Source organism: Stegodyphus dumicola, chromosome 5 (genome assembly GCF_044657685.1).
Source record: "Stegodyphus dumicola isolate Sdum_Otavi_A_Nest chromosome 5, ASM4465768v1".
Classification (NCBI taxonomy): Eukaryota; Metazoa; Arthropoda; class Arachnida; order Araneae; family Eresidae; genus Stegodyphus; species Stegodyphus dumicola.
The window spans coordinates 19514991-19531383 of record NC_140772.1 but is presented as its reverse complement, the minus strand read 5'-3'; the positions used below and the strand labels follow the sequence as shown (position 1 = coordinate 19531383).

The 16393-nt window shown below is 32.9% G+C and overlaps 1 protein-coding gene across 1 annotated transcript in view; it reads left to right on the top strand.

Annotated features, from left to right (window-relative positions):
• Window positions 1–16393, top strand: part of LOC118189443 (LIM/homeobox protein Lhx1-like) — a 240340-nt gene that overhangs the window by 91966 nt on the left and 131981 nt on the right. The window contains exon 3 of the mRNA XM_085816482.1: window positions 5508–5914. Coding sequence (XP_085672608.1) covers window positions 5508–5914 — 407 coding nt within the window. The remainder of the gene's footprint in view (window positions 1–5507; window positions 5915–16393) is intronic.

Below are 16393 nucleotides of genomic sequence, written 5' to 3'. Positions count from 1 at the left end.
CATCATTCTAGCTTTATTATAGTATTTGAATAGAACATATGGCAACGATTAGATAATTCTATTCTTTAAATGATATAAATTTTGTGCATTATGAGTTATAATATGAACGAAATATATAAGTTAACTGTTATATAGTTATTGGATTATGTAACAGTTAACTTAGTTTCCGTTATATAATTATTATATAAGTTAACTGTTATATAATTATTAATACTGTTAAGTGAATTTAGCGCCAGAGTGTCGCTATGGTAAAGAAATACTAGAGTGAATTTTAAAGAATGCATTTATTCTGTTGTGGTTTATGCGCTGTCGGCGAAGTAGATTTAATTCAATCCAACAAGTTTAAACGAAATGCAAGAAAGAATGCGTATAATTTAATATTCCGTGCAAGGAAATCATGTGGTGTACACATCAGATTTTTTTTCTTTGGAGTTTTTACTTTTAATAAAATTCTTGAATCGTCCCGCACCTTTCAGCTTGGGTACGTTATGAATCTTAATGGAATCAGATATAAAATCAGTTTTCTGATTACTCAAAGAGTTGGCAGCGGTCTTTCTTATAATGACTGATTGATAAGTCTGGCCGAAACAAAATATCTTCATTTCGGTGACAATGTTTGACGAAAGGAATTAATCATTCTTAAAACATTGATTTAAATAAATAGAGCTATTTACAGCTACCCCCCCCAAAAAAAAAGATTGGTTTAGCCACATTGGCCTCTTCATTTAAGGGGTGCTGTAACCCCAAAATCTTCAAAAAATTGTGATTTCGGATTTTTGCATTTTCAAATTCTCTACACTTTTATCTTTCTAAAAATACCATTCTATAATCTCTATGAAAATTAGAACTGTAAAAAAATATAGTTTTAATATGTCATCGACTGCTTTGATCAATGAGGATTTTTACATAAAAACGCGTTTTTCACCAAACGTGATTTTTTTATAGTCGATGTACCTTTTCTCAGGAACTACTGCTTACAGGTATCTAAATTTTTTATGGCTTATTTATAGCTAATTTAAATTTAATTTTTTATGTCTTTATTAGGTTTCCTAATATTTACTGAAATGAGCTTTTTGTGATAAACTTAGAATAAAAAATTTTAAAAAGTTTTTTGTGTGAGAAAAGTGCTAAATTTTACTATGCCTAACAAATTATTCTGTAAATTACTCTAAAATTCAAAATTTTTCAAAAGCTCATTTCAGTATAATCAGATAGGTATACTTTAATTACACAAAAAATCTCAAGCGTGTATCTACAGCAGACTTTGAGAAAAGGTACATTGAAAATGCTCAATTTAACATTGCCGGTATAGGGGTTTCTGATACCCCAAGGTGTGCAATCCCATTACTTTTCTTGCAAATTTTTCTTCATGTTTAATCCTGAAGTGCATGTGAACTAAGTAACGAAATGTGCTTAATTATCACCCCATATTATAAGATCAAATATAAAATATTACTCTCCATCTATGATTCGTATAGAATCACTCACTTATAAATTGTAAGACAAATATTTTTGCTTGAATTTCTAGACCTTTTTTATATTTTCGCGCCATTTTTCGGTACAAGATTTTACGCCTAGATATTTTTTTATTCGATGAACAGTTGTTCATTTCTGGAGCAAATTGAGGGGAAGAAACATACGATTTATCCCCAAACTCCCGTTTGACTTGTTTCATAAAATATTTAATGTTACTTCCGTATTATTTTTTAAAATTTTAATTGAAATTGACATGTTAGTGTTAGCATTATTCATGTTTTAAAACTCGACAATTCTTGCATATTTATTTTTAAGGGGACTCGTACACCTTAAAACCCATAAGATCTTCGAATATGTGACTGTTGCAAGAATTGGGATAACTTATTTAATTTAAAAGCAATTACTTCCAACTTTTCACAGCTGACTACATAGTATAGCTGTTTTCTGAAATAGTGATCAGAAAGTTTGTGTTGCCACAAATATTTTTATAATTTAATCCGCTTTTTGACAACATTTTTCGTCATGTTTCCACCTTGCGCGCACAGTTTAAAACATTCTGTTGAATAATTTAATTCCATATTTAATATATAGCTTTTATAACATCTGGAAACTACTGTGAACCAAAAATTCTAAGAATTTCATGTTAAATTTTTATTTTATTTGGAGTTGAGTTTATAAAATGTATTTTATTTAAAAAGTCTGCAATGTTTTCGTGCATAAAATTTTTTAATATTAAAATATTCATCAGATTTTAGGTTCAGTTAGAAAATAGTGCCCATATAAATAATTCCATCCAATTTCAAGTATGTACCATTAGCCAGTTTTAAAATATCATGCGCTCAAGGTGGAAACATGACGAAACATTTTGTCAAAAAGCGGATTAAATTACAAAAATATTTGTGGCAACACAAATTTTCTGGTTACTAGTTTCCAAAGCAGCTATATTATGTAGTCAGCTGTAAAAAGTTGGAAGTAATTCATTTTAAAATAAATAAAATATCCCAATTCTTACAATAGTCACATATTCGATGGGTGTTAAGGGGTTTAAGGTGTATGAGCCCCCTTAATCAAAGCTGTTTCACTCTTATCCAAGACTTTCTTAAATTTCGAAGTATAGAGCTTATTATGCATAAACAAGAGGTCCTATTTATGAAGGTGCGAAGAAGCAAGCGTAATACTGATACAGAATCCCAGTTATCCAAAGTACCAAACACCGGAACTTCCATTATTCTTATATAAAATATTTGGAACTCTCATTATCCAGATACTAAGTGTAATAAAAAAAAACTGTAATTATCCGGCTACAAAATATTCCGAATTCTCTTTACTCTGATCAATTGTTTCTTTTTTCTGACCAGTTAAAATAAAGTGTGTTGTTAATATGTTTACGAGCTTTTAATCTACTCGTTTAATTATATAATATGTAAAGGAAATTCAATATACAATATGCAATACATATATTTTTTTAAAGTTATGTATAATATTGTTAGTTTTATTATTTTATTTGAGTTAAAAGTAAACTTTTAGCAGAGTAAAAATAAACTGTAGAAATAAACAATAAAAATATTGCTGTCTTTAATTTTAGTATCGCAAAAACAACGGAAACAAGATTATTTATTTAGATTTATAACCCAGTTATTTAATAAGTACTGCCTTGGAAATAAAAATTAATTTCTTTCTTTTATTTTAATTGAAACAATAAAAAAGCCAATTGTTTGGTCAAACAAAAAATAACATAGTTTAATTTTGTCGAGAAAAGCTACTCTGCATATTTTTTTTATGGAAATATTTTTTTTAAAGGTGAAACGAATGAAAACGAATTTAAACGAATAAAAGAAAAATAAAAAAGAAAAGAAAAGTAAAACGCCTTCATTTACATTACAGTAAACAATGCTTACGTATGAAAAAAAAAATAATGTAATTATCTGAAGTTTTTGAACATTCGAATGAACTCGATTACAGTTAGTCTGGATATGCGAAGTTCTACTACGTTAAATATCCAGATATTCTACAATTCTTTTAAATTTGCTTTCTTAAACTTCTGTTCCTTTTTCATACTCCAATTCACAAATCTTAAAACGTCATGCTCCTGGATTTCCTAAAAGTTCTGAAGTTCTAAAGATCGTCCGCCATACATTTATAAATGTCTATGATATGCTCCAAAATGGAATCAATGAGGCAAGATCTGTAATAATGGAGAGGTTATTTGGCACTCAGCTATATCTGATGAAATCTTACCAGGAAAACATAACACCAGTTTGCTGTTAATGTGTTGTCCGGCATTGTATGGTGGTGGGATCATTTAATACTCCAATATTTCTTGCCTGTTCCTTTGGAAGGATGGTGATATAAGATTTTTTGGAGGAAGTCTGCCCGAGCGCTTCAAAGACTAACAAATCCAAAAGTCATGATATGTGTTCCAGCATAATGAAGTCCCAGCTTATTTCGGTTATGATATTTGTGAGAGCTGTAATGCGACGCTTTGTACAGCAGAAGATTGGGTAGGGTGATTCCATTCATTGGCCTGCATTTGATCGTCGGAACTGTCCTCCTTGGAGTTTCTTTTCCTTTGGTTACTTGACAGGTCTGGTGTATGATAAACTCGTAGACCGTCAGAAGGATCTTGTTACCGCCAGATATACCAGTCAGAAGGATCTTGTTACCGCCAGATATACAAGTCAGAAGGATCTTGTTACCGCCAGATATATAAGTCAGAAGGATCTTGTTACCGCCAGATATACCAGTCAGAAGGATCTTGTTACCGCCAGATATACAAGTCAGAAGGATCTTATTACCGCCAGATATACAAGTCAGAAGGATCTTGTTACCGCCAGATATACAAGTCAGAAGGATCTTGTTACCGCCATATATACAAGTCAGAAGGATCTTGTTATCGCCAGATATACAAGTCAGAAGGATCTTGTTATACATGTCGTTTGTTCAAAGGAGATCCGGAATCTTTCGAAACGTCCGCGATTTCAAAACGTCCCTATACCAGAACCTCGCACACCTTTTGCGACTTTTAGCTTCGTAAAGGTTATATTACATGTTTGCTCTGTTATTTATCGTATTTTCTGCACACTAGCATATGAAGACGGCACTTCCAAAAGAGCATTGCTATTTCATTCTGATTCGTCTTCGGTTATCCTGCTCCTCCCAGAAGTTTGTATACACGATACTGAATCATAAAGTAGTCATAGAATAGGTTCGCATAATTTTGTGCATATTCAATGATCTTTGACTATTAGATGCCATATATGAAGTTTATTTTATGCATACATCGAAATGTAGCTTAAAAAAGGGAAGTGTATCCAAAAGGCGGAAGGAGAACATTTTAGTTTCCTTTCCTGCTTGTATTATTGCTGTCTATGTATTATGTAGATTAATCAGTATATGCACATAAATATTATAAAATTTAAAAAGGTTAAATTTTAGATCATTGTTAATTTTGAAAATTGCTTGATTAATTTTGAGACCATTTGAAACAGGCCTTTCTTCCTCAATAAGCATCTTGAAATTACATATATATATATATAATCTGAAAGCTTTCGGATTTTATATTGCACCCAAAGGGACTTTTTTTTAATGATTTGTGTGTTACCTTTACTTATTAAATATGATGTTCTTCGCACTTAAACCCTAAAATTCAATTCGACAGCAATATCCCAAAATATTTAAAAAGAGCATATCTTTAGAATTTCCGATACATACTCTCGCGAGGAGATAAAAATGTTTTCCTCCCCCTTCCCAGTGTTACCATTGCTCGCTTTGAAATCATTGAATCTGTTATTAAAAAATTCGTTAAAGCATTTTTTAATAAAACGAGGGAAAACAATTGCCAGCTATGCATTTTTTAACCATGAATGTTTTTTTAGGTAATGCGCAATTGTCCTCTCATTGAAATTTCATTTGTTACACTGTGCCAGTACATTGTTATGTTTATTACACTATTTAGCAAACTATGTAAAGTTGAATTTTGTGATTTCATTAGGTATCCTATTTCAAATACTATTATCTATTTTTACCTGCAGTGTCTTCTTCGAGTTCTCCTTTGGATTCTCCCGAGTTTGAAGAATCCTTGGGTGATCCCAGTGGAAGTCCACAAAGAGTTTTAGATGGAGATTCCAGCGTCGAACGTTACCGTGACGTTGTAAGCGGAGGATCGGGTGCCAACAGTCCTCACAACAGTAGTACCAATAACAATCACAGCGCCCCCGAAGACATGGCTCCGGTGGACTGCTTGGGCGCAGTGGGACCTGCGGGTCCTTCTTCCAACGATGAAGGAGCTGGTGGTGCCAAAAGGAGAGGACCTCGCACTACCATCAAAGCAAAGCAGTTAGAGACACTTAAAGCTGCCTTTGCCGCTACTCCAAAACCAACAAGGCACATAAGGGAACAACTTGCTCAAGAGACAGGACTCAACATGAGGGTCATTCAGGTAAAAAAGGAACTTATTTTCCTCTTTCTTTGTTGACTTCTAATTGTTATAATGATAAAAATGGTGTTACCGGACGGTTCTGAATTCATTACTGTGCTCTAAATTGGAAAAATTCTAGGATTTTTAATAGAGTGGTTAAAAAGGCTGAAACAATATTAATTTGCAGGAACGGAAAAATGTCATAAAGGCTTGCGTAATATTGTTAAGAAATGCGATTTTCCGCAAAGCAGTTTTAGGGTTGCCATAAAATGGCAAAGGAAGGCATGATTGCCACATTTGGCGAGAAATCGCCTATTTGGCAACATTTGGCTGGCGATATACTATGGAGGTCGAATCCCAGATAAGGCAGGGATGTTTGTAAATGCACAGTGTCCGTGCGGCATGGGGGCACTATAAATATGCGGTGAGCCGAAAGTTTCCTCGCGAGGTTGGTGGTATGAGAAGTAGAGTGGGAGACCGAAGGGCCCGAGTTCGAATCCCAGAGAAGGCATGGATGTTGGTAAATGCACAGTGTAATTTACAATAATGTACATTTGTACAGTAATTTACAATAATGTAGATATGTACAGTTTGTAAATGTTATAGGTTTGTGGTAGGACAAAAGGAGTGGGAACCGAAGGGCCCAAGTTCGAATCCCGGAGAAGGCGTGGGTGTTTGTAAGTGTACAGCGTCTGTGCGGCATGGGGGCGCTCTAAATATGCAGCGAGCTGAAAGTCCCCTCGCGACGTTGGTGGTAGGGTAAGAGGAGCGGGAGACCACCGGACTCATGCTTTTGCGATGCTCTTCATCAAAATTGGGGACAGAACTGAGCGAAGTCGTACAGTCATACAGTCTATGGTGTGAACGACAGGTGCAATCTTCCACTCCTTGCCACAATGATTTTCCAGTGCTTGTTCTGATGTTATTGTCAGACAAGTGAGCTAAGGTACAAGAAGAATGTTGTCTAGTGACGATATAATTGTGCTCTTTTGAAGTAATCGAAAGTGTCTGGTCCTTACCTCCAGGACAGCATCATTACATGAGTGTTATTCTTTTATTGAAAGCAAAAATATTGGTAGTCCTTTTAACTATTCTGAACCGATGAATTCATTTTCCTCGAAACATTTTCTATAATCTCACTTTCTAGAAGCGAAATTAGTGAATGTACAGTAAGACCCCGCTTAACGCTGTTTCGTTTAGCGCTGTTTCGGTTTAGCGCTCTTTTATTTCAACCCGGGGATTCCACGAAATCGCTCGCAGCATACGGGGATTCCCCGAAATATTATGCAGCGATAGGTTTCAAATACATATCCGAAAGAGTGTACTTGCATTTCTTGTTTGGTGCGGTATTGCACAGAAATATTTTGAAAGGGTAAATGTGGAAGATGTCGAAGAAATAATTCAAGAAGCAGCGGCTATTCTTTCTAATGATGAACTCAAGGAATTAACTGAACAAGAAGAAAACAAAAATGTTGACAGCAGTGATTCAGAAGAAGAGCAAAAAGAACTTTCGATGGCGTTTGTAAAAAGGAGTTTGTCTACCATAACTGAAATAATGGATCAATTCATTGAAAATGATCCGAATTTTGACAGGAGCTCAAAAGTAAGGCGTGGTGTTAGAGATGCTCTATCCGTTTATGAAGAACTTTTAAGAGAACAACGCAAAAGAAAAAGGGCAAACAACATTAGATGCTTTTGTCACAAAAAGGCAGAACACTGAAAACGCGGAAGGCTGACTAAATATGACTGACTGAGAATTTTATTTGTTTTTTTTTTTAAGAATATTCGTTTTGTTATTTATATTTTGTTTTTATTTTTGCAAGAAATAATAATGTGGTATTAATTTGGGCTTTAAAAAATAAATGTTTGGTTTTATTTTTATTAAAAAAACATACTTTTTAAATTTAATACCTAACCAATTTCCTAGCCATCTTCCCCTAACCCCAATATTTACATGTAAAGATAGCCTCCTTTAGCGCTGTTTCGCATTACGCTCTACTTTGATGGAACGTATCCCCCGCGTTAAGCGGGGTCTTACTGTATTAATAAAAATAAGTCCCATTTAAGTGAAAACTCTTTCAGAAACTTTTTTTTCGTAAAAAAGGAAAGACTTATGGGAGCGAAGTGACATAATTGAAAAAAACCGGAAGACAAGTCTACTTATATTTCACAAAATTTTTTGTTAAATCTTCTTGTCGTTTAAGTGTTATTTAAATGCAAGTTATTCATCAGAATAATTTTTCAAGGAAAATGGATTTATTGGCAATATTTTAGTTTTGCAACAGTAAAAAGTGAGTTCTTGAGTTATTTTTGGAAAACAAATGATTGAGAAGTAATGGCTAACAGAACAAAAGTATGAGAAACTTCTATTCCTTCTATTCGTATGAGAGAGATGTTGTCAATAATAAATTACTTAATGTCAAACAGAAATGTATCTTTTATTTAGCAGCTTCAGCAAGATACCTACCTATCTGTCCCTTTGTCTAAGCACCACTATACCTATTTACATATTCTTCAGTCTGTTCATGTAAATATGCATCTGATTATCTGCCTATCTATCTGTCTACATAGGGTAAGGTTGCGGAAGTCGTACCGCCGCTTACGTATGCGTAACATCGGGCCAACTGTGCCTCTTCCGGCAAAACGACTCCCCCCCCCTAGTCAACCATATTGTTTCCCACCGTGTTCCTCTACCTATAATATTTGCGAGAAAGACCACGAAGAGAATATGATTCAGTTTGTAGAGACATTGGTTTTTTTTTAAAGCAGAACACGTGAAAAATGAGCAATACCCTCGCAGGCACTCGAACCTGGACCTCTCCAATATGCACCGAGTGTGCTACCGTTACACCCATGGAGGTAGGAAGTAAGATGGAGTCGTCCTAAACAAGTTTCTCAGTACCCTGCTCTGAAGCACCGGCGATCCCTACGTGGTGACCAAAACATTGGGTCATTTACCATTGAGTTCTATGGGATTTGACGCGTTCGGGTGTAAATATTTTGTAATTACGTCGCAAATATACATATAAATGTATATATTTTCTTTTTATACAACACTTCAGAGTCCTAAGTATGTGAAAACAACATATTTTTAAACAACATTTCATTCTGAACGGAATTAAATGCTATACTTTTCACAGGACAGTTTTCTCAGAATGGTTAAATTTGAATGAAATATTTTCACAAGTTTTCGTTAATTACATTAGAAAAAAAAATTAATGTAATTCGATTTTATTCGGTTAAGGTATAAAAATTAAGATCAAAGTTTATTGTATTATTAATATTAAAATTATGCATTATTTCTTTTCTATTTATAGAGCTTCTTCCTAAAATACTTTCTTAAATATTACATGATTTTTTGGCTTCTTTTAAATCGAAAAATGTAAGTCAATTTATAATTAATGCTCTATTTGGTTCATTTTAAATTAGAGAATTATTAGGAATTAGCGAAATACTTTAAATAAGTATTTCGCTAATTCCTAATAATTAAATAGGCCCACCAGCGGCCGAGCGGTAAAGTCGCTGAACACTGGTAGTTCGGTCAGAGGTTCAAATCCCGCGAACGGGCTGGCTGCATGGGCGTTTTCGTGGTTTTCCCCATGTGTAACGTGTATACGAGCCAGTTTCCCTTAGAAAGTCCTCCACGAAAGGCATCCCTCCCCTTAGGCAGATAGCCCTAGTGTGCTTTGCCATAATTAAATACACCACCACACACACCACACCACCTAATAATTAAATAGGTATTAAATAGTATTAAATAGTATTTGACTTTCTCTGAACATTTCTGAAAGGGAATAAAATAAGTTTTTTATTTTATTTTATTTTTTTTAAGTATTATTTAAAACTTGTAACTGAGTTATTATAAAATGTAAAGGGAATAATTCTTTTAATTATACTTATCAGATTTTTTTTTTTTACCCTTCATTTCAACAATACATATTCCAAAACTCTTTATTACGTTCTTAAGTGCGCATCTCATAGCATTTGCTTTACAATACCTTTTAACAGATTGCTTTCCAATACGAACAATTCTTGCTTAAATAGTTTTATAACGTATTTGTCAAAAGGATTTCAATTTATGTTTACAATTCAATATTAAGGTTATTATATATTTAGATAACATTTATAATCATTATAAATTAGATACATTTAATCATTAGATTTCTTCACAGTACTTTCACAGTTGTTTATAAGTGAATAAATTCTTCATTTCAAATACATTTATAAATAATTTAATGAATATTTAAGTATTTTGTCAAAGGCAGATACATGCTTTTTGCAAGCACATGCATAAATACCCATACATATTTCCTATTTATCATTTCCGGCATGTGCAAATCTTTAATTTCTGTGCATTCATTATATTTTTCGTGTAAAGTAATTTACACTAATTTAGCATACACCCGAAAGTTTTACATAAAAAATATATATGAATATAATTTGAATGAAAATTATAAGTATTATTTTTAATACCCACTCAAAGGTCAGTTTTTCTTCAAAATTCCTCCACGATGGCATCTCTCTCTTTAGGCAGATAGCCCTTGCATGCGTTACTCTATTTAATAAAAACTTAATCTGACCTATGTGCCTAATTACAAATATTTTAACATACATAATTTTATATTTACATTTAGCCATCAAGTTTCAAACTTTTCAAATCTTCTAGAAAATAAATTTTGGCAGATCTCTTTTAGCAATTTTCTTAAAATCTATATTTTTGTAGTGCAACAGCTTAGAATTTTATAAAACAAATTCATAATCAAAATTGCTGTTGTTAGTTATCGAAAAAATAACAAAGATGTGATTTTTGCGTAAATGTCAGTAAACTATACAAATTGCTATTATCCATCACACTATGAATGTTTCTTTCATGCGAGAGTGTCCCTTTTTCGATTTCTATGGAACTGTCGTGTGTCGAAATACTATCAGAATCTTTTCAAGCGAGCTTCTGAATGTAAACAAAGAACACCCCGTCTGGTGACCCAAGCTTCAAAGCAGTGCTTCACTTCTAGCGCGGAATGGCCCCTCCTCCCTTTCCTACCTCCATGGTTACACCACTAAGGCATGGAGAAAGTAGGAAGAAAATACCTTATATACTCCCTCTTTTAAATGGCGACTGGGGATTAGGGGACCCAATCCCCAAATCCTGGTTGTGAAGAATCTTTTCAGTTCGGGCGCCACTGTAGAGACATTAAAGTTATTTTAAAGCAGAAGACGTGAAAAAAGAGCAATGCCCTCCCTGGGACTCGAACCTGGACCTATCGAATACGCGCCGAGTGTGCTAGCTATTATACCACGAAGGCATGCAGAAAAGAGGGAGAAAATACCCTATAAGTTCCTAAAATGCAAAGGATCGGTACACGATTTATATGCTGAAGTTGACAAGAAAATGAAAACAATGTCTTTGTGCTTATTTTTGTAATTAATTGTATAAATAAATTAACTGAATAAAAGCAAATCTTATTATAATTCTCCAATTTTAAGCATAGCAAGACTCTAGGTGGTAGGACTTAGAATACTGGTTGTCTAAGTCGTATTAAGTTCGTGTTCATAAATTTTATCCAAGAGAGTATTTTGGAAGTGGAATTTTATTCTAATAAATATCAGCAGCGACAACACAAGATATTAACACCACACATAATTTTTATTTTTTTCATAGATCCTGCGATTTATACCTATTTTTTGCTAGCTGGGTGCGACTTACGCAACTGTACTCTAACTGCGCATTTCTACTACGATGAAGATACAGTTAAAAATTCAAGACCCGAAGGACGAAACTACACTTTTATCTTACAAAGTATAATAGCTATTAAAGGAGTTGAAAAATAATGGATCTTCATATTCTTCTCAGGAATGTTTCGCTATGAAATGTGGAAAAATCTGAAAATTCTTCACGAAACAGTAATATGTTCGATTCCCAAACTAAGTTAATTAAGAATAATAAACCACGTGCATTCTACTGTATTTTCTGTTATTAAATGTTACTATACGTATAGCTTCGTTTAAAATTTTGTGTTGTTGCAATAAGTTAAAACTATGTTTATTAAATAGATTTGACGCGTTATTTTGAAAATTATTCGTTCAGCATATTTAAGAATTCGGCCATTAAAATGAATTCCCGAGTTTGAAGAATTATTGAAACTTTTACTGTGTCATTTGAAAAAAAAAAAAAAAAAGTAGCTGATTTACATCCATGGTAGCTGATTTACATCCATGCCATATAAATATTTTTCCTGTTTTACGATTAACAAATGATGCAAAAGATGTCCGACTGCGTAAGCTTCCTTTAGAAAGTTTCACTTCATGAAGTACTGCTATTTTTTCCATCCTACTACAAGCCAAGCGCCATTTTTTGAGATCTTTACACGGTTTCCGAGGTTTCCGGCCCCCTTCGATAATAGGAGACGAGTTGCAGACAACGAAAATCACTTCGCATTGGCTAAACGCCCACAGCACTTCGCTCCCCTCCGTACGTCATCCAAAATAAGACGCTAGAAGTTAGCAGCCATTTTTAAACAAGTTTCAGAGGGACAGATTTGCATCGCCAAAGGTCAGTTTTTTGTTTCTTTTGTTACAACTTTTTCTTGGTCTTAGCAAGACCCACTGAGTTTGTTCGTTTCTTTTCTTAATTTTTTATTTTATATTAATTACAGGTTTTCTTACAGTTTTCTAAAATCTATTATTTTATAATTAAATTGTTAATCTTTAAGCTTGCAGGCCCAGCCCGTATGTTTTTGTATTTTTAGGACTAATAGCTCATCGCTATTTATTTTCGTTTTGATTTTAATTTTAGACTAGATTTAGGATGTTTTGATTTTGATTAACATATTTTAACACCTTAATGTGTCATTCTGAGCGGACGCGTCGGGAAATTGGAACAGAGAATTGAGACTATTAAAATTACCAAGACACTTTGTCAAAAAATTTTTTTAGCGAAAAAGTTTCAATTGTCTGTTTCGGCGAAACGCGTAATGGGGTTAGCTTGATTCGACGTTCAAATAAATGAAATTTCCCTTGAAAAGCCTGTTTGGAAGTCGAATTTGGCTAATTTACCATTTTCCGCTTACTTTTTAACTTTTTCAGTTTTTTAATTTTATTTATGTTTTACATGTCTAATGATTTGCTTTTCATGTGTATTAATTTTTGAAAACGTTTTAAACCTTTTGGAGCAGCAGCTCTTGGTAACTTTTAGGCGAGCTTTCTACAATTTTTATAAATATATATGTATATATATTTAAGAATAATTTAAATATTAATTAAATTTTAAAGAAATATATATATATATACATACTAAAAAAGAACCCAAAAACTTTGAATTTGAAAATATGAAAATGCTTTACAACTTATCTGCTGTTTTCAACAATATACTAAAAGAGAAGGAATAAATGATGAAAACATTAGGTATAATATGCTGTAATAGCATATATTATATTTCTGATTATCAAATCTAAACTAAGGTAGTATAAAATTAACTTATTCCATACAATACTTAAATTTAAAAACATTTCAATTTACATCTCAATTTGAATTTTTCAATTCCCCAAATTCTTAATTCCCATATAATTACCTGGGACATAAAAAGAACTAAGTGTTTTAATAGTACCAAAACTTTCACACTGAAATGCTTCCACTTCCCTTTCTTATTAATGTAAATAGTAATCTTTCAAAGTTTACCTGGCTGTTGTCCCTGAATGCTATAGCTCTTAAAAAAAATCTGATGTGTACACCACATGACTTCCTTGAACGGAATATTAAATTATACGCATTTTTTCTTGCATTTCGCTTAAACTTATTGGATTGAATTAAACCTACTTCGCCGACAGCTCATAAACCACAATAGAATAAATGCATTCTTTAAAATTCACTTTATTTGTTTACCATAGCGACACTCTGGCGCTAGGTTCACTTAACAGTATTATATTTCGTTCATATTATAACTCAGAATGCACAAAATTTATATCATTTAAAGAATTATCAAATCGTTGCCACATGTTCTATTCAAATACTATAATAAATCTAAAACGATATATAAAAGACCAATTGACCAAATTAATAAAATTGACCAAAGAACAAAAATAAAAAACGAAACAGTTTTTTTACAGGCGATTCAGTATTTCACATTCAATTAATTCAGTTCTCACTTCGCGACAAGGCAAAAATACATTAAAACTCAAAATATCTGTGTTAAAAATTACGAAGTAAATCTTATTTCCTCAAAAATTCCAGAAAGAATTAAGCATGATTTAATTCGCAATAATTAATGAAGGCGTTATCTTTGTTGTTGCGAAGCTACGTTTCTCTAGATTGGTAACAAATCCACTACTCTGCTGTTTCAAATGTAAACAAGCAATGGCCGCCATCAAAAAAATTATTAGGCTTAGCGGCACTTAAACAAGTTTAAAATTGTTGATAATTCTAGAAATATTGCATACAGATTTACTAAAGGCATAAAAACCTCAACCGGAAGATAAGAACAACATAATTCAGTCACTTTTAAAGCAAAAAATGTACAATTTACAAACATATAAGAGTAAAGAAACAGATCACTGAGACGCGGGTAACAGAGTGGATATATATATAAATATATTTATATACGTTTGGCGAGGCCGATTGAAACCAAAATACGAGGTGCACATCTACATGTTATAGTAGTCCTATATACAAAATGTCAACGTTCTGAGGCTACTCGCGAGATAAGCGAGTTTTGAGTTATGCGAGATACCACTGTACGTACGTACGTACAGACGCTATGAAAAATTCTCTTCGGAATTCATTTTTAAAGCAGTTTTATAATTTTTTTGGAGGAAAAGAGTCTTTTATTCTATTATACTCTACTTAATTTCTTTAACAATATACTTAATATACTTAATTTCTGCACTTTTAACAATATACTTAATTTCCGTAAATGCATTAAATTTATTATGCATCCAGTCGATATTTATGACTATTTGAAAAATTATTACAAATAACAAAACTGTCTCTATATGTTGCGTACTTCACGGCAGAAAATTATTTTATGTCTCTCTGTTTACGAATTTTCTGAGTGCTGAAGTATTTTATAGCTAAGTTAAGTTAAGAAAAGCCAACGTAACGTAATTCGGATGTAGGGAATTGAACAACAAATCGTCTGCGTCTTCTAAATAAAACCGATTATTTCTAACAGTTCTCTCTTCTTAGAAACGCGATAAGCTCTAGAAATGCGTTTCAAAAAAACCATCGGAATACCTTATTCGTCTTCCGACGACTATTTCGCGTGTTTTACAACCCCTTTTCCCATGCATCCAAACATGTTTTCGATCTTTTCGCTTCCCACTACATCCAAAGTTTAAAAAAAAAAAAAAAATAAAGAAGAGAGAGGAAGAAATTGGAATAAAAGCATTTGGGAGGTTAAAAAAAAAGAAAGGGAAAGGATTCCAACGTCGTTGGCCTGGATACGTGTTTTGCATTTATTTCCCCTTCTTAATGAATTATATTTAAATTTCGAGAAAACGGCACGGAAAAGGCGAAACGAGGGGGGGGGGATTGAAATAAAATAGGTACCTTTTGAAAAACTTTTTGTAAAAAAAAAAAAAAAATTATGGTGGAAATCTATTTTACTTGCAAAACACTCGGTTAATTCGCCCATAGTGTGAGTGTGAGGCATAAAGTATGCTTTCTGCATTTTCCCCTTTTCTTTTTCTTTTTATATTGGCAATTATGCTTACGAAAAAGTACGCTGGGTCCCCTGACTGGAAATCTAAAATGGTTGGGTAGAACTGGAATAATCAAATTACTATTACAGAGCAAAATAGAGAAAGTTTCTGTCAAAATTAAATATGCTAACTATAGGTATTCCTTTCACTTGTTGGGTGAAATAATTTACGGATAAACTCTTCTGAGAAACCTGTTTCTTCATCAATTTGAAGTCTCATTTTTAGTCCAAAATCAACTCCCAATTAACCGGGGTAATACTGAGAATGACGTCCTTGGTAAATCAGTAATCAGTGAATAGTCCTTAGTAACCACGAGTAATCTGCCGGCAGTTAGAACAATAAAGAGGAATAATCCCCATTTTAATCAATAGAAAAATCCTATGAACAATTTACCCGTATTCTGAAGCGGTTTATACGGGAGAACGAATTTAATTCATTACGCAAATTAAATTAGTACTCAAAAGTTTAAAAAAAAATGAAAAAAAAAAAAAAAATCTGAATGGTTTCAGATTTTAAATTACGTCCAAAGGGACTTTTTTTTTTTTTTTTTTTTAACATTTTGTGTATTAGCTTTATTTATTAAATATCATGTTCTTCGAACTTAAACCATAAATTCAGTTCAAGAGAAATATCGCAAAATAATTTTAAACTGAGCATATCTGTGGACTTTCCGAGACACGGTCTCGCGCGCTGGAGATAAAAATGTTCTTTCTGTACAACGTTGCCACTGCTTGCTTTGAAATCCTAGAGATTCTTAATCAAAAATTAGAAACAATCAAATGTGAAATGTTTGTTTTACAAAATGTGA